The sequence below is a fragment of the Bos grunniens genome, chromosome 23 (assembly GCF_055505025.1).
Source record: "Bos grunniens cultivar Pamir isolate PY7600 chromosome 23, Bosgru_T2T1.0, whole genome shotgun sequence".
In the NCBI taxonomy this organism is placed as follows: domain Eukaryota; kingdom Metazoa; phylum Chordata; class Mammalia; order Artiodactyla; family Bovidae; genus Bos; species Bos grunniens.
The window spans coordinates 8,675,735-8,688,555 of record NC_141187.1 but is presented as its reverse complement, the minus strand read 5'-3'; the positions used below and the strand labels follow the sequence as shown (position 1 = coordinate 8,688,555).

At 56.5% G+C, this 12,821-nt stretch overlaps 1 protein-coding gene across 1 annotated transcript in view; it reads left to right on the top strand.

Moving 5' to 3' along the window:
* Nucleotides 1-613: 613 nt before the first annotated feature.
* The window catches only part of COL11A2 (collagen type XI alpha 2 chain), a 29,127-nt gene continuing 16,919 nt past the window's right edge, over nucleotides 614-12,821 (top strand). The window contains exons 1-13 of the mRNA XM_086371106.1: nucleotides 614-934; nucleotides 3,671-3,820; nucleotides 3,938-4,148; nucleotides 4,932-5,094; nucleotides 6,531-6,722; nucleotides 7,663-7,740; nucleotides 8,389-8,451; nucleotides 9,112-9,291; nucleotides 11,387-11,446; nucleotides 11,546-11,587; nucleotides 11,819-11,881; nucleotides 12,195-12,269; nucleotides 12,691-12,777. Coding sequence (XP_086227232.1) covers nucleotides 853-934; nucleotides 3,671-3,820; nucleotides 3,938-4,148; nucleotides 4,932-5,094; nucleotides 6,531-6,722; nucleotides 7,663-7,740; nucleotides 8,389-8,451; nucleotides 9,112-9,291; nucleotides 11,387-11,446; nucleotides 11,546-11,587; nucleotides 11,819-11,881; nucleotides 12,195-12,269; nucleotides 12,691-12,777 — 1,446 coding nt within the window. The 5' untranslated portion in view covers nucleotides 614-852. The remainder of the gene's footprint in view (nucleotides 935-3,670; nucleotides 3,821-3,937; nucleotides 4,149-4,931; nucleotides 5,095-6,530; nucleotides 6,723-7,662; nucleotides 7,741-8,388; nucleotides 8,452-9,111; nucleotides 9,292-11,386; nucleotides 11,447-11,545; nucleotides 11,588-11,818; nucleotides 11,882-12,194; nucleotides 12,270-12,690; nucleotides 12,778-12,821) is intronic.

The following is a 12,821-nucleotide window of genomic DNA, read 5'->3' as shown; positions in this document are numbered from 1 at the left end:
GTGGTGCCCTCCCCTCCATCCCCTGGGACCCGATCAGCCTGTATGTGTGTCTGTCCAGTCTCGGGCCTCCCCTCTAGCGCACCCCCGCCCAGCCTTGACGCCCCCGCCCCCCACGCTGCCCGCGGCCGTCGGGTTGCAGGTCCCCAGTCGCTATCTATAGCGGTGTCTATAAATACCCAGCTCCGGGCCGGGCTCTGTAATTACAGCGGGCGGGCCGGGCAGAGGGGAAATAATTATGGAGACCAGATGGGGTGAGGGGAGGTAGCGACCCCTGGGCCCGTCTCTCCCCTCCCACTACATCCCGCCCCGGACTCTGCTGAAAAGGGGCTCTGGGTCTCCAAGGGGGAGGATCGGGGGAGGGGTCTTGTGACTGGACCTCTGGGTCCCCCCAAAGTAGACTAGGGAAGAGATATTGGGGTTCCCCGAAAAGAGCATCCTAAAGTACAGGCCACTGAGTCCCTGCGAGAAGCAGAGGAGAGCAGCCCGAGGGCTGCGAGGGAGGGTTCCCATTCGCGCCCCCCCCCAACCAGGTGGAGATAGGGGGTGGGGTTTCCCTCGGTGGCTGTGGGCGGGCGGTTGGAGGCGGGGGCTGGGCCGGGGGCGGGAGCGAGGTGGGGGCTCTGGGCCGCTAGGGTGGCCGGGGACACACAGGAGCGGCGGCCACCGAGGAGGGAACAGCGCCGGAGCCCCGACGGCGCCCCACTGCATGGAGCTGGGTCCCTGAGAGCCGTGGCCACCCGGCAGCCTCCGACTTCCCCAGGAGCCCGGCGTGCTCGCTCTCTTGTAGCCTCGGGGTACCCAGCGCCACCGGCGTCCCCTGGTCCCCGGGACCGGGCGTTCCGGGTGCCAGCTATGGAGCGGTGCAGCCGCTGCCATCACCTCCTGCTGCTGGTGCTGCTATTGCTGGGGCTGAGCGCCGCCCCCGCCTGGGCAGGTAAGCGGAGTCCCAACGCCTGGGTCGTCGGAATCAGGCTGGAGGTCCGCATGTCCTCGGGACAGGGGACAGCGGATATGTAGGGACGAGGGGGGACGCTTCTGGGTCTGAGAATGGGATTTGGGGCTGTCAAGGGTCCAGGCTGGAGGGCAGGACACCTGGGTCCCTTGGAGCCAGAATGGAGATTTGTTTTCCTCTCTGAAGTGACCAGGGGAGGGCAGGTAAGGCTGAATGGTGGAGGGTCACTGAGTGGGGCTGGATGCTGGGGTCCTCCAGCAAGGCCAGTGTGGTCCAGCCAGGTGCTGGAGTCAGGGGCAGATGCGAGTGTTGATGGATGGGAGGTGCATGTCTGTCTTCTTCCTGCCCACATCTGTGGGGTGTGAGGGCGAGCATCCTTGGATAGGAGCAGAGCCCGGTAGGTAGAGAAAGAAGGGGTACCTGGACTGTTTGTCTCACTGGTTCCCCCGACAGGATCCCCTTCCCCCTCCGTGCCCTCGATCCTGCCACGCGGCTGGCTCTGGGGAGCCGTGGGGCTGACTGCCAACAGGACGGCCGCTGGACAGGCCAGGATCAGGTGTCTGAGGCGGGAGCCAACGCTCTGCATTCCTGCCCTGCCCCTCCCCCTCTGCCCAGCCGGGCTCCCCTGGGACTCTGGCCTCCACAATCCCAACCTTTTCCTTCTTTTCCCCGGTATCCAGAAGTCCTGGCTCTGGGGAAAGGGGGTTTGACGTCGGAGAGGAGGAGGCTGAGAGTACCTGGGTACTAGGCAGGCTGGAGTAAGCCCCCCCACCCCAAACCCTGGAGACTGATTGGCATATAATTTGACTATTTATTTCTTCTGGTCAGAAAAGCAGCATCAAGGATTTAGATTAGATTTCGGAAGGAAGAACTTTCAAGACAGGAGGAGCTCAGGGACAGAAAATTGAAGTACGGGATGTCTGTAGACCCTAGAAGTTTTTTTTAGAGAGAAAAGGGATCCTTTAAGGTGGAGGCAGGGAGGTGGCTGAGATGACTCTCTCTTATTTGGGGGCTGAGTGGGTAGAGGTGGGACTCTGGAGGGAAGTGGGTTAGTGTGGAATTCATCAGAACTGGGCAGAGTGGTGGGGGTGATGGGGTCACCAGTGGGGAGACTGGGGCAGACTGAGGCCAGAGCCAGGGGGGCCCCTATGTGACATGAAGTAGGAAGCCGGGTGGGCAGACCTGTGGCTAGGCCGTCTATAGGGTTGAGCTGGACTCTCCTGGGGTTTGGTAGAGGGTGGGGGCCCCTGAGGTCTCCTTGGCCTGGGGTCTCTGTGAGTCTCTGTGTCTCTGTCTTACTTACCCTTCGTCTCTCAAAGCGGCCCTTGTGTGTTGATGTTTGCGGAGCTGCCACACGCGGGGGCCAGGCTAGGGCAGGGAGGTGGGAGGGGGCAAGGCCGTGGTTTCCCGGCTTCTGGACTCAAAGGGCCTTTTCTCTGCCTGCCCGCCCCACCTCACCCACCCCACCCAGCTCTGCGCTCCTGATCTCTCTGGCCCCTGCCCTGCCCCACACTTCTCTGAAAGTTTTGCTGGAACTTTCTTTGGTTTTCTTCCAATCTGGAACTGATGGTGTGAGCAGCGTGTGTTTGGGGGAGTGAGGGAGAAAGAGGTGACCTCTGTTTCCTGGGGAGTTTGAGCCCTCGGAAGCCGAGTTCTAGGTGGACAGGGCTGGTGGCCTGGCTCTAGAATCTTTGGGCCACGGGTGGCGGGGGTGGTGGGGCAGGGTCGAAGTTCCAGGTGTGGGGAGCTTGCCCGGGTTTTGGGCAGAGGACTCTGATGGGATCTGCAGATGTGTGGCTCTGGGCCCTGGATCTGCTCCGGCTCTGCGTGGCAGCTTCAGGCTCCCCGTGTGCCCCCCCACCCCAGCCCATCTCCCCAGCCAGGGGCACGGGCTCCGGGGCTGGCTCCTTCTTGTATCTCCTTTCTCTGTGTGGTCGGAGCGGCCCCCGCCTCCCCCAAACACGGGGCCTGCAGCAGCTTGACGCCCCCTCTCCATAGAGCTGCCTGTCTACCCCCTCCCTGGTGGCCCCCAGCCCCTCCCGTGCCCAGGATGATGGCTTGCCCAGATGTTGTTTATGCTGGAGACACTGGACAGAGGCCAGAGACCCAGAGACCGAGAGGAAGGAAGAGCCAGAGAAAGGAAAAGATGGGTAGAGGGCGAGGGAAGCAGAGGAAGATGGAGGAACCAGAGAGAGAGACCAACAGATACGGAGACCGACAGAGCACGTGAAGGGGAGGCAGGTGGAGAGTTGGAGGAGAGAGATGAATAGAGAGACTTCCCTGGTGGTCCCGTGGTTAAGGGGGCACGGGTTTGATCCCCGCTGGGCAAATAGGGTCCTACATGCCAAGCGGCACAGCCAGAAAGTAAATAATAAACTGATTAAAATAGTTACTCGGGCTTTCTTTAAAAAAAAAAAAGAAAGACAGAATAGAGATTCATAGGCTGAGAGATGGAGACAGGGAGAGCGTGAGGGAGGCCGAGGCTGGGAGGAGGGGTGGTGGTGGGCATGGAGCTGAGTGCAGGCCCAGCGCTGCCTTTGTACAGGTGACTTGGTTTCCCATCCATGCATGCTCTGTTCAGAAGCGTGGAAGGGCGAGGTGACTTATATCCTGCAGGGAGTTTGAGCCCCAGGAACCTGATCTCTAGACCCCCAAAGTCCCCTGTGCGTGCCCCCCTGGGAGTGCGCGCCTTGCCCTGACCCTCACAAACTCTCCCAGGCACAGCCCCCGTGGACGTGCTTCGGGCCCTGAGGTTCCCCGCCCTCCCTGACGGTGTCCGGAGGGCAAGAGGTATCTGTCCAGCTGATGTGGCCTACCGAGTGTCCCGACCCGCCCAGCTCAGTGCACCCACCCGTCAGCTCTTTCCAGGTATGGGTGACCTGCCGAAGCAGGGATAACTGCGGGCGAGGCCGGGGGGTGGGATCAGAGGGGAAGGGGTTGATGGCTCACCTTGCCTCTCCCTCCCGCTGTGTGTCTGTGTCCCAGGAGGCTTTCCCAAAGATTTCTCTCTGCTGACTGCGGTCCGGGCCCGCCCGGGCCTCCAGGCGCCCCTCCTGACCCTCTACAGTGCCCAGGGCGTCCGGCAGCTGGGCCTGGAGCTCGGCCGACCTGTCCGCTTCCTGTACGAGGACCAGACTGGGCGGCCGCAACCGCCGGCTCAGCCTGTCTTCCGAGGCCTCAGCCTGGCGGATGGCAAGTAAGTCAGTGCACTCCTCTGGCCTGTCAGGACTGTCTCTTAGGAGCTCCCCTCTGGTTCCTGCTCCCAGAACGCCCACCCCCTAATCCTTGTTGTTCAGTAGCTAAGTCGTGTCTGACTCTTTGTGACCCCTTGACTGCAGCATGCCAGGCTTCCCTGTCCTTCACCATCTCCTGGAGCTTGCTCAAACTCATGTCCATTGAGTCGGTGATGCCATCCAACCATCTCATCCTCTGTCACCCACTTCTCCTCCTGCCTTCAATTTCCGCCCCCTAATCTAGGAGATCCCTTTGGGCCACCACTCGCTTACCCACTGCCCAAACTTTAGTCAAGTCTCTTCTAGCCCAGAGTTTGGGCTTCAGAGATTAAATCCTGGTGCGTAGGACTACCTTGTACCTTGGGCAAGTTACTCGAGTGTTTTTTTTTTTCTTTTATTCATTTTTATTAAAAAAAAACTTTTGATTTTATATTGGAGTATAGCCAATTAACAATGTTGTGATAGTTTCAGGTAGATAGCAAAGGGACTCAGCCATACATATCTGCTTGACTTTTTTGAGACTTGGTTTCTATGTCTGAAAAATAGGGATAGTAGAATTATGAAAATCAAATGAGAAAGTGATTGCATGGTGCCTGGGGTGTTGTAAGCACCCAGTAAATGGTAGCTACTGTGACTGCTACTGTGTTACCATTGGCTTGTCAGCCTTTTCATCAGCAGCTCCCCAGCTCTCGTGACTTTCCTCCCGTCAGTCAGTCACTGGAACCTCTCCCCACTCCCATGACCAGGTGGCACCGTGTGGCTGTGGCTGTGAAGGGCCAGTCTGTCACCCTCATAATTGACTGTAAGAAGCGAGTCACTCGACCCCTCCCCCGGAGCGCCCGTCCAGTACTGGACACCCGGGGCGTGATCATCTTCGGTGCTCGGATCCTGGATGAGGAAGTCTTTGAGGTAACCGCAGCAACTAGAGAGAGGACGCTGGTCCTGTATCTGCGTTCACTCCCCTCCTGACCTCAGTACTCCATCTTCCTGTGTCTTGACCCTTCACTTTTCCTTTCATAAGTCTATTTCTACTTCCTCTCTTTAGGACTACTTTTTTTTTTTTTTGTAGAATTAAGTGCCCGTTTATATGGCAGGATTGTCCATAGTCATTTATTCCGTCAGGCCGTTTTCATTAGTCTACCCATCCATCCACTCCCTCAACTGATCCATCCACCCATCCATCCACCCATCTGTTCATTTACATACTCACCCACCTACTCAAGCATTTGGGCTTGTATTCTCCCACCTGCCTATTTTTCCCCTGCTTAGCCACTCCTTCCTCGAAACCACCCATCTATTCATCTGTCCTTCCGTCCATCCATCCATCCGAAGTCATGCATCCATCTACTCATTCATCCATCTGCTCATCCACCCTATCTGCATGTGCATGGAAGGATACATGCAGGCATCCCGTTTACCCACCCATCTCTTCAACCCCCGACTCTCCATCCAGCCATTTCTTCACTTCTTCCATCTACTTCCATTTCTATCTACTCTATGCCTCTCATTTTCCTCTGTATCAGTCCACCCATACATACATTCACTCACTCATCATCCATCCACCCTCTCATTCAGTCAAGTGTCTGAGCCCCCATTCACCCACCCAGCCATCTATCCATCTACCCATCCATCCGTCCATGCACCCACCCAGCCAGTCAATGTTTTCTGAATACCTGCTGGCTCAGAGCCAAGGGGAACGCCGAAGAATATCATCAGATCTCTATCATCCCAAGTTCTGCTCTGGAGTTGAGACAGTATTCCCAAGCTATAACCCACCCCCGAACAGGGTTTGCTCAGTACCACATGTGGGCACAAGTATATGCCATTGGAAATCAGAATTGGCTTCCTCCCATTTCTAGAGGTCCAGAGAATTCTTATCATCACTGCATTGGAAGGTCAAAGCAACTAAGGTTGGGTCTCCAACCTTAGGTCTCCAGAAGCCCCTGTAAACAGGCTCATGCATGATCACATGAGCAGGGTGTAGGCCAAGAGCTGAACTTAGGGTGGAAGGCTTGAAGTCTAGTCCTGATTCTACCACTTGGCGTGACCTTGGGCCAGTCATCATCCCTTGGAACTTTTATGAGTTCACTGTGCTTGGAAAATGAGCATGAAGATCCTTGTCCTGCTGACTCTGATCCTTGTCCAGCTGTCTAGTTGTTGTGAAGGTTCAATGGGATTATGAGAGAAGGTCCTTTGAGACCTGGAAAGAAACCATGCATGTGGGCGGGCTGGTGCTGGCTGTCTCCATCATGTAGTCTAACCTCTGACCCATGTCCCAGGCTCTATGCTGCGTCTCTCTGAAGCCCTCTCCACCTGCCTCCATTCCTGTCCCTTCCTCTTTGCAGGGTGATATTCAGGAGCTTTCCATCATCCCGGGAGTGCAAGCTGCCTACGAATCCTGTGACCAGAAGGAGCTGGAGTGCGAGGGGGGTTGGAGGGAGAGACCTCAGAGACAGCCATCTCACAGAACGCAGAGATCTCCGAAGCAGCAACCACCAAGACTTCACAGGCCACAAAACCAGGAACCCCAGGCACAGGTGAGGGAGCTGGGTGCACCCCAAACTGCAGCACGCCCCGGGGAGGGAAGCCGCCACCACAGTGCCCCAGGGGAATTCCCCCAATGGCCCAGAGCCCCCGTCCAATGTTGGGCTCCTGTTCTCCCCCCCAGTACCCCCTCCCCAACCATCCCCTCTATTGCCATCACCCTGCCCTCCTCCCAGTCCTCATTCATCAACCTTTTTATTTTCATTTAAAAATAAAAAGTCGTTATGAAGAATTCGTGGCTGGGCACTGTGTCCCCTGCTTGTGTCTCCTCCTCTGCTAGTCTTCCTGGAACTGTGTCCTTGGGTTTTCCATCTCTTCCTTGAATTAAGAGATTGGGAGGCCATGGAGGGTGGGGGTGAGAATTGGGGGATGTGGGCAGAGGTTGGGAGAGCTGAGGAGGGAGAGACAGAGACAGGAGAAGTTGAACTGAGGAGACCCAGGAAGAGATGTGGAGAAGGAGTAGGAGGTAGAGGCCTGTGCAAGCTAGCGGGCAGGGCCCTGTCTCTGGCCCCTGCTTGCCCCAGGAGGGGCAGGATCGGGGGCTGTTGGTGGGGGTGGAGGGAAGGGCAGGGAGGCTCTGAGTGGGGTGGAGTCCTGACAGCTAGAGTGACAAGTGTGATCTGGGGTCAGTGGTCTGAAGGTTGGAGGCTCAATCTCTTAATCATGTCTGCTTCTGTCCCACATTCGGGACTCACCCCCCTTCCCACCCCGCTTCCCCACCCCTCTTCCCATCCTCCTCCCCACCCCGCTTCCCATCCTCCTCCCCACCCCCCTTCCCATCCTCCTCCCCACCCTGCTTCCCATCCACCTCCCCACCCCCCTCCTCACCCCCATCTCTCTCCTGACTCCTATCCCTCCATCATCCCCAACTCCCATCCACCTCCTCTTCCCTCCCCCCCACCCCCGTTCCCACCGCCCCTCCCCCAACCCCAGTCCACTGAGTCTCTCTACTATGACTACGAGCCCCCCTATTATGATGTGATGACTACGGGCACCACCCCTGATTATCAGGTAAACTTGAGGGACCCCTTCCCTTGCCCTGTTCTCCCCACCAACCCCTTGCAAACATCTAAGACACGGTCCTCCCCTTCCCACTTTGGGGAGAGCCACCTTGTATCTAGATTAAGGGCGTGTGCTCACTGCCCCTCCCGTGTCTCTCCACTGCAGCGACCTCCAAGCCCCAACCACAGGGCTCCCCCTCCCCCCAGGGGGCGTCGGACCCCTCCCCGAAAGCCTGCCCCTCCTGCCAAGAGGTCAGCAGCCCGGCAGGCGTCCCCCTCACCAGGCCAGAGGCCTTCTCGAAGTGGAGGTTCCAGCCCAGCCCGGGGCCAGCCTCCCCTCTCCCGGCACCCAGCTCAGCAGGCAGCTCCCCCCACTGCCCGGGGCCCCCCCAGGACCAGAGGCAGCGGTTACCGGCAGGTAGAGCCGGGGCATCCAGATCTCTGCCCCCGAACCTCTCTGACCTCAGAGATTCACTCTCCCTAAACTGTACCCCCTCCAAAGGGGCTGCAAGATCTGAGATTGCCCCCACCCCCCAGCACAGACAGATGCTGCCCTCAGGACGGGCCAGGACGGGCTGCTGCTTGGCCTCCCTTGCCGCTAACCTCTTTCCTCCTTCCCGCCCTCTGCTCCTCTCCCCTCCCTTCCCCTTGGGGGTAGGACCCCACCCCGGGTGAAGAGGAAGGAATCCTGGAGTCAAGCCCTTTGCCACCCCCTGAGGAGGTAACTCCATCCCCACCCTCGCCCCAGCTAGGGCTGGTGGGCGTCTGTGACCGGCTCCCCTTGCCCTAGGTCGTCTTGATGAACCAGCCCCTCTTCTGGCCGGAGGGCTCTTTGTCACCTTGTTCACGATGCTCTGTCTCCTGGTTACTCCAGATCTTTGAGTCTGCTTGTCTCTCAGGACAGCCATTTTTCTCCAGTGTCCATGTCTCCTGCCATGATTCTTTGGCTCTAGGGTCATCCCCTTCCGTGTTGACGTTAATGGTTGTACTTCTGTCACATTTCTGTTCCCAGGAGCCATTTTTTGTCCAACCCTGTCACTTTTCGTCTTTCCACCAATTTCTTTGGTCATTCCTTGGGCCCCTTCTTCCATCGTTATGTCCATGGACTGTCCACTCTGTGTCCAGCCCTCCGGCCACCCTTCTCGTTACCCCTCATTTCTTCCAACCACACCCACTTTCTGGACCTCTCTCCTTGTTGGGGGCCTTTGATGGCCATCCCCCTTCTCTACAATGGCTCCCCTTGCTCTTCTTGGGAGGAAAATGGCCCCCATCACCCTCAGTACCCCTTGGGCTGGAAGTCGTCACATCCTGGGGTCCAGGGGAGACCTCCTCTTAGCCCTAACGCCCCCGTCTACCCCTCTCCCTCCCCACCCCTGGGAAGGAGCAGACAGATCTCCAGGTCCCCCCCACAGCTGACAGGTTCCTGACAGAGGAGTATGGGGAGGGTGGCACAGAGCCCCCAGCAGGGCCCTATGATTACACCTATGCCTATGGGGACGATTACCACGAGGAGACGGAGCTTGGCCCTGCCCTGTCTGCCGAGACAGCCCGCTCGGAAGCCGTAAGTCCGAGAAGCTCCTCTTTCACGCTTGACCTCCAGCGGGAATCGCTTCCTGTTGTCTTTGGTTGTTGTCTGTCTTCTGAGAGCTACTTCCCACCGGTGATTTACCATTTTTTGTTCACGTGGATTGTATCTGTTGCTTGAAAAGATTACTCCCTGCCTTCCCTTGTCAAATGTCTTACTCTGTGACTCCTTATGGTTCCTTCTGTCTGAAGCATTTGTTTTTTTTTTCCAATCCTATGGCCACTTCCTGTCTTTCTTGGTCCCTTCCTATCTCCATCAAGCTGGATTTCATAGGCCTTTGGTCATAAGCCCCTGTCGTATGTCCATTTTCAATCTGTCTCCATCATTTCTTCTTGATCAAAACCATTTCTTATCCATGTTGCTGCCAATCTAACTTTCTCTGTCACATTTTCTAAGCTACAGGCCACTTCCTGTCTGTCCCCTCTGCTCCCAGTCATGACATCCGTTTGGGTGACTGTGTCAGATTGGACTGGAGGGGACTTATTCTTTGTGTTTCTGCTCTAGTTTTTCATGCTGTTTTATCCTTTGATAATAAGCCACTTCGTATGTGTCTCTGATCATCCAAATCATAAAGTTTCCATTGTGGGTCTAGATATTTATCATGGCCACTTGCTGTGTGTATGTTTTCTGGAAGATGTGTGTTTGCTGGAAGAATTGTCTTTCTTTGTCATAATCCATTTCCCAGAGTCACTTTCTGTCTGTTTTGTGAATTTCTTTTCTTTCTTGGTTGTGGCAGCCATATTGTTTTGAAGGTCCACTTCCTGTATCCTCTTTCCTTGGCTGCTTCCTGTCTGTCCCACCACTTCCTGTTTATCTGGTTCATTTTCTAACCATCTTGGCCGTGTTTGATTTTTCTTGGCCCTGGTATCTTTCTTGCTTCCAAGAGTTTGTCCCTTTGTTCTGTCTCCCTTAATTGTGCCCTGTGTCTTCAGCCACTCCCTGTCAGTGGGGTATTTCCTGTGCTCACTTCATCTTTTGCCTGCCTTGCGGTCAGAGCTCTCTCCCCAACCCTGCTGCCTCATTCCACCCTCCGTGCTCTAATATTGCCACCCTTGACCCTCTGCTGCCTTTCCCTTATGCCGGAAACTTAGGATTGATCTGGGACATGGGAGAGTTTGGAAAATGATCGTTACTGTTCGGTCAGGATGGAGGTAGAGGGGGGCATTTTGAAGATCTTTGTTGAGAGAGTCAGGGGACGTGGTGAATAAATATCCCCCAATCTCCCTGTCCCTATCTTGGTTGTGGCCCCAGAGCTGGGGGTGGGCATTTGACTGGAAGTGTGGAAGAGAGGCTACTGGTAGGCTTGAAGTTTAAATGAGGGTTAGAGGAAGGGTGTAGCTTCCATGCTGGGAGCGGCGCTGGAAGGAGCTGAGGGGCTCCGTGCCGGGGCTTGAGTAACTGAGCCCGAATTGTATTTTTTCAAAATCCAGTTATAAGCTCTAAGTTGGAGGTATCAGTGGGGACTGCTCTCCAAATACACTTAAAGTATGAATGTCTAATCTCTGGGGAGTTTTAAACTTGTGAACCCCTTGAAACTCTAAGTAAAATTCTGTGCATAAGGGCATACCCTTTTTCTTTTCTGGAGAAAGACACTATAGATTACGTCAGATTCTCATATGGATGCATGACCTCTCCCAAACCCAAGTAAAAATCTATCCAAAATCTTAGAATCTTACTTGGCGAGTTGGGTTAAAGGTGAGGAAGTTGATGGTTTCTTAAGGTCCTAAGGAAGTGTGGGGGATAAGGTGCAGTCCTCCAGGAGAGGGTCTGGGAAGACTGGGGGACTGGTGTCCCAGGAACTGTCTGGGGACCTTCCTGAGAGAGGTTCTCAGGGAGATGCGGAGGGTGTGTTTGCTGAGGTGGGGCAGGGAATTGGGGGGTGGGGAACCCCGAGATATCCCTTGGCAGACCTGGGAGGTCTGTGAAGAGGGAGTGTTGGAGGAGGACCAGGGAGTTCGAGGGGTTAGGTCAGGGAGATCTCTGGAGGACCTGTGACTGCACCAGGGTGGGGGCAGTCCCGGTGGGGGCTGCTCACAGGCCCCACTGGGGGTTACATGTGTGTCTCCCTCAGGCTGCCCGTGGCCCCCGGGGGCTGAAGGGAGAGAAGGGGGAGCCTGCTGTGCTGGAACCTGTAAGTCACTCTGGTCACTGAGCAGAGGGCAGTGGGAAGAAGGGAAGGAGGCAGGGTGCTAGCCCTATAGCCTCTGACTTTTAACCTTTGGCTCCGCAGGGCATGCTAGTGGAGGGGCCCCCTGGTCCAGAAGGCCCTGCGGTGAGTTCTAGCTGTGACCCCCCAGCCTCCATTCTTTTTGCAGAAACGCTTCCTACCTGCTCACTTGTGCCTTCCCAGCATTGGCCCAGGCCTCCTTCTTAGAACTTGGAGCATCCTTCCAATCAGAGCTTCCCAGAACCCCAGATTTCTTCTGCGGAGACCACCCCCAGCCACATACCCCTCTTCCATCTGACCGCCCACATCTGACCCCCCTCTTCTTGTGTTCTCCAGGGATTTCCTGGTCCCCCTGGTATCCAAGGCAACCCAGGCCCAGTTGGAGACCCAGGCGAGAGGGTATGAGAGCATCCTGTGGGGGCGGGGAGGACTACAAAGGAGCCGCTGGTATCCAGGGGGGTACCATTCTCGGTGACTTCTCATCAGCTGGTTGATTAATGATGGAGGGGCTGCTTGCCCTCAGCACCCAGAAAAGAAGGCAGCGTGTGGTTGGAGAGGGGAGCAGTCTGGTGTCTCACTGTCGATTTTCTCCATGACATGTTTCTCCACTGGGTGTGGGGAGATCTAGGAAAGTCTGCATCTGTTCCATTGAGGAGGGCTTCAAGATGATGCCAGGGGCCTAACAACACGCTGTCACTCCGTCTTTCTCCAGGGCCCCCCGGGCCGAGCAGGGCTCCCTGGATCAGACGGTGCCCCTGGCCCTCCCGGAACATCCCTCATGCTCCCCGTGAGTGGTCTTCTGGGCTTTGTGGAACAGGCTGAGGGGAGGGCAGGGAACCAGAAGGGGAAGAAAACCTAGGAGGAGTCTCTCGGGACGATCCACCCAAAGAATGTGATCATCGGGGTGGAGGGTCTAAGGCCTCATTAATGATCTAGAACCAAACATGGAGCATCTAGAATCGGGCAGAAAATCCTAGATTTCAGGGAATCTAGGAGGAAGAGGCTGAGAGGGAGGGAGGGAGACAGGAGCTGAATTTCTGAAAACCTCTGAGTGATAAGCCAGAGCCCGGGGGAGACACTGGAGGGAGGGCTTAGGGTATCTGGAACCTGGGACATGGGGGCCCAAGCGCTGGATGATCCCTCTGGTTTTGGGGGTCTCATGGATTTCCTGGAAGAATCTAGACTTTCTTCTTCTCCTTGCCCCACAGTTCCGGTTCGGCAGTGGTGGGGGTGACAAGGGCCCCGTGGTGGCAGCCCAGGAGGCCCAGGCCCAGGCGATTCTGCAGCAGGCACGGGTAAGTAGGGCTAGGGGTCTTGGGGGGGCATGGGAGGGGTGTGG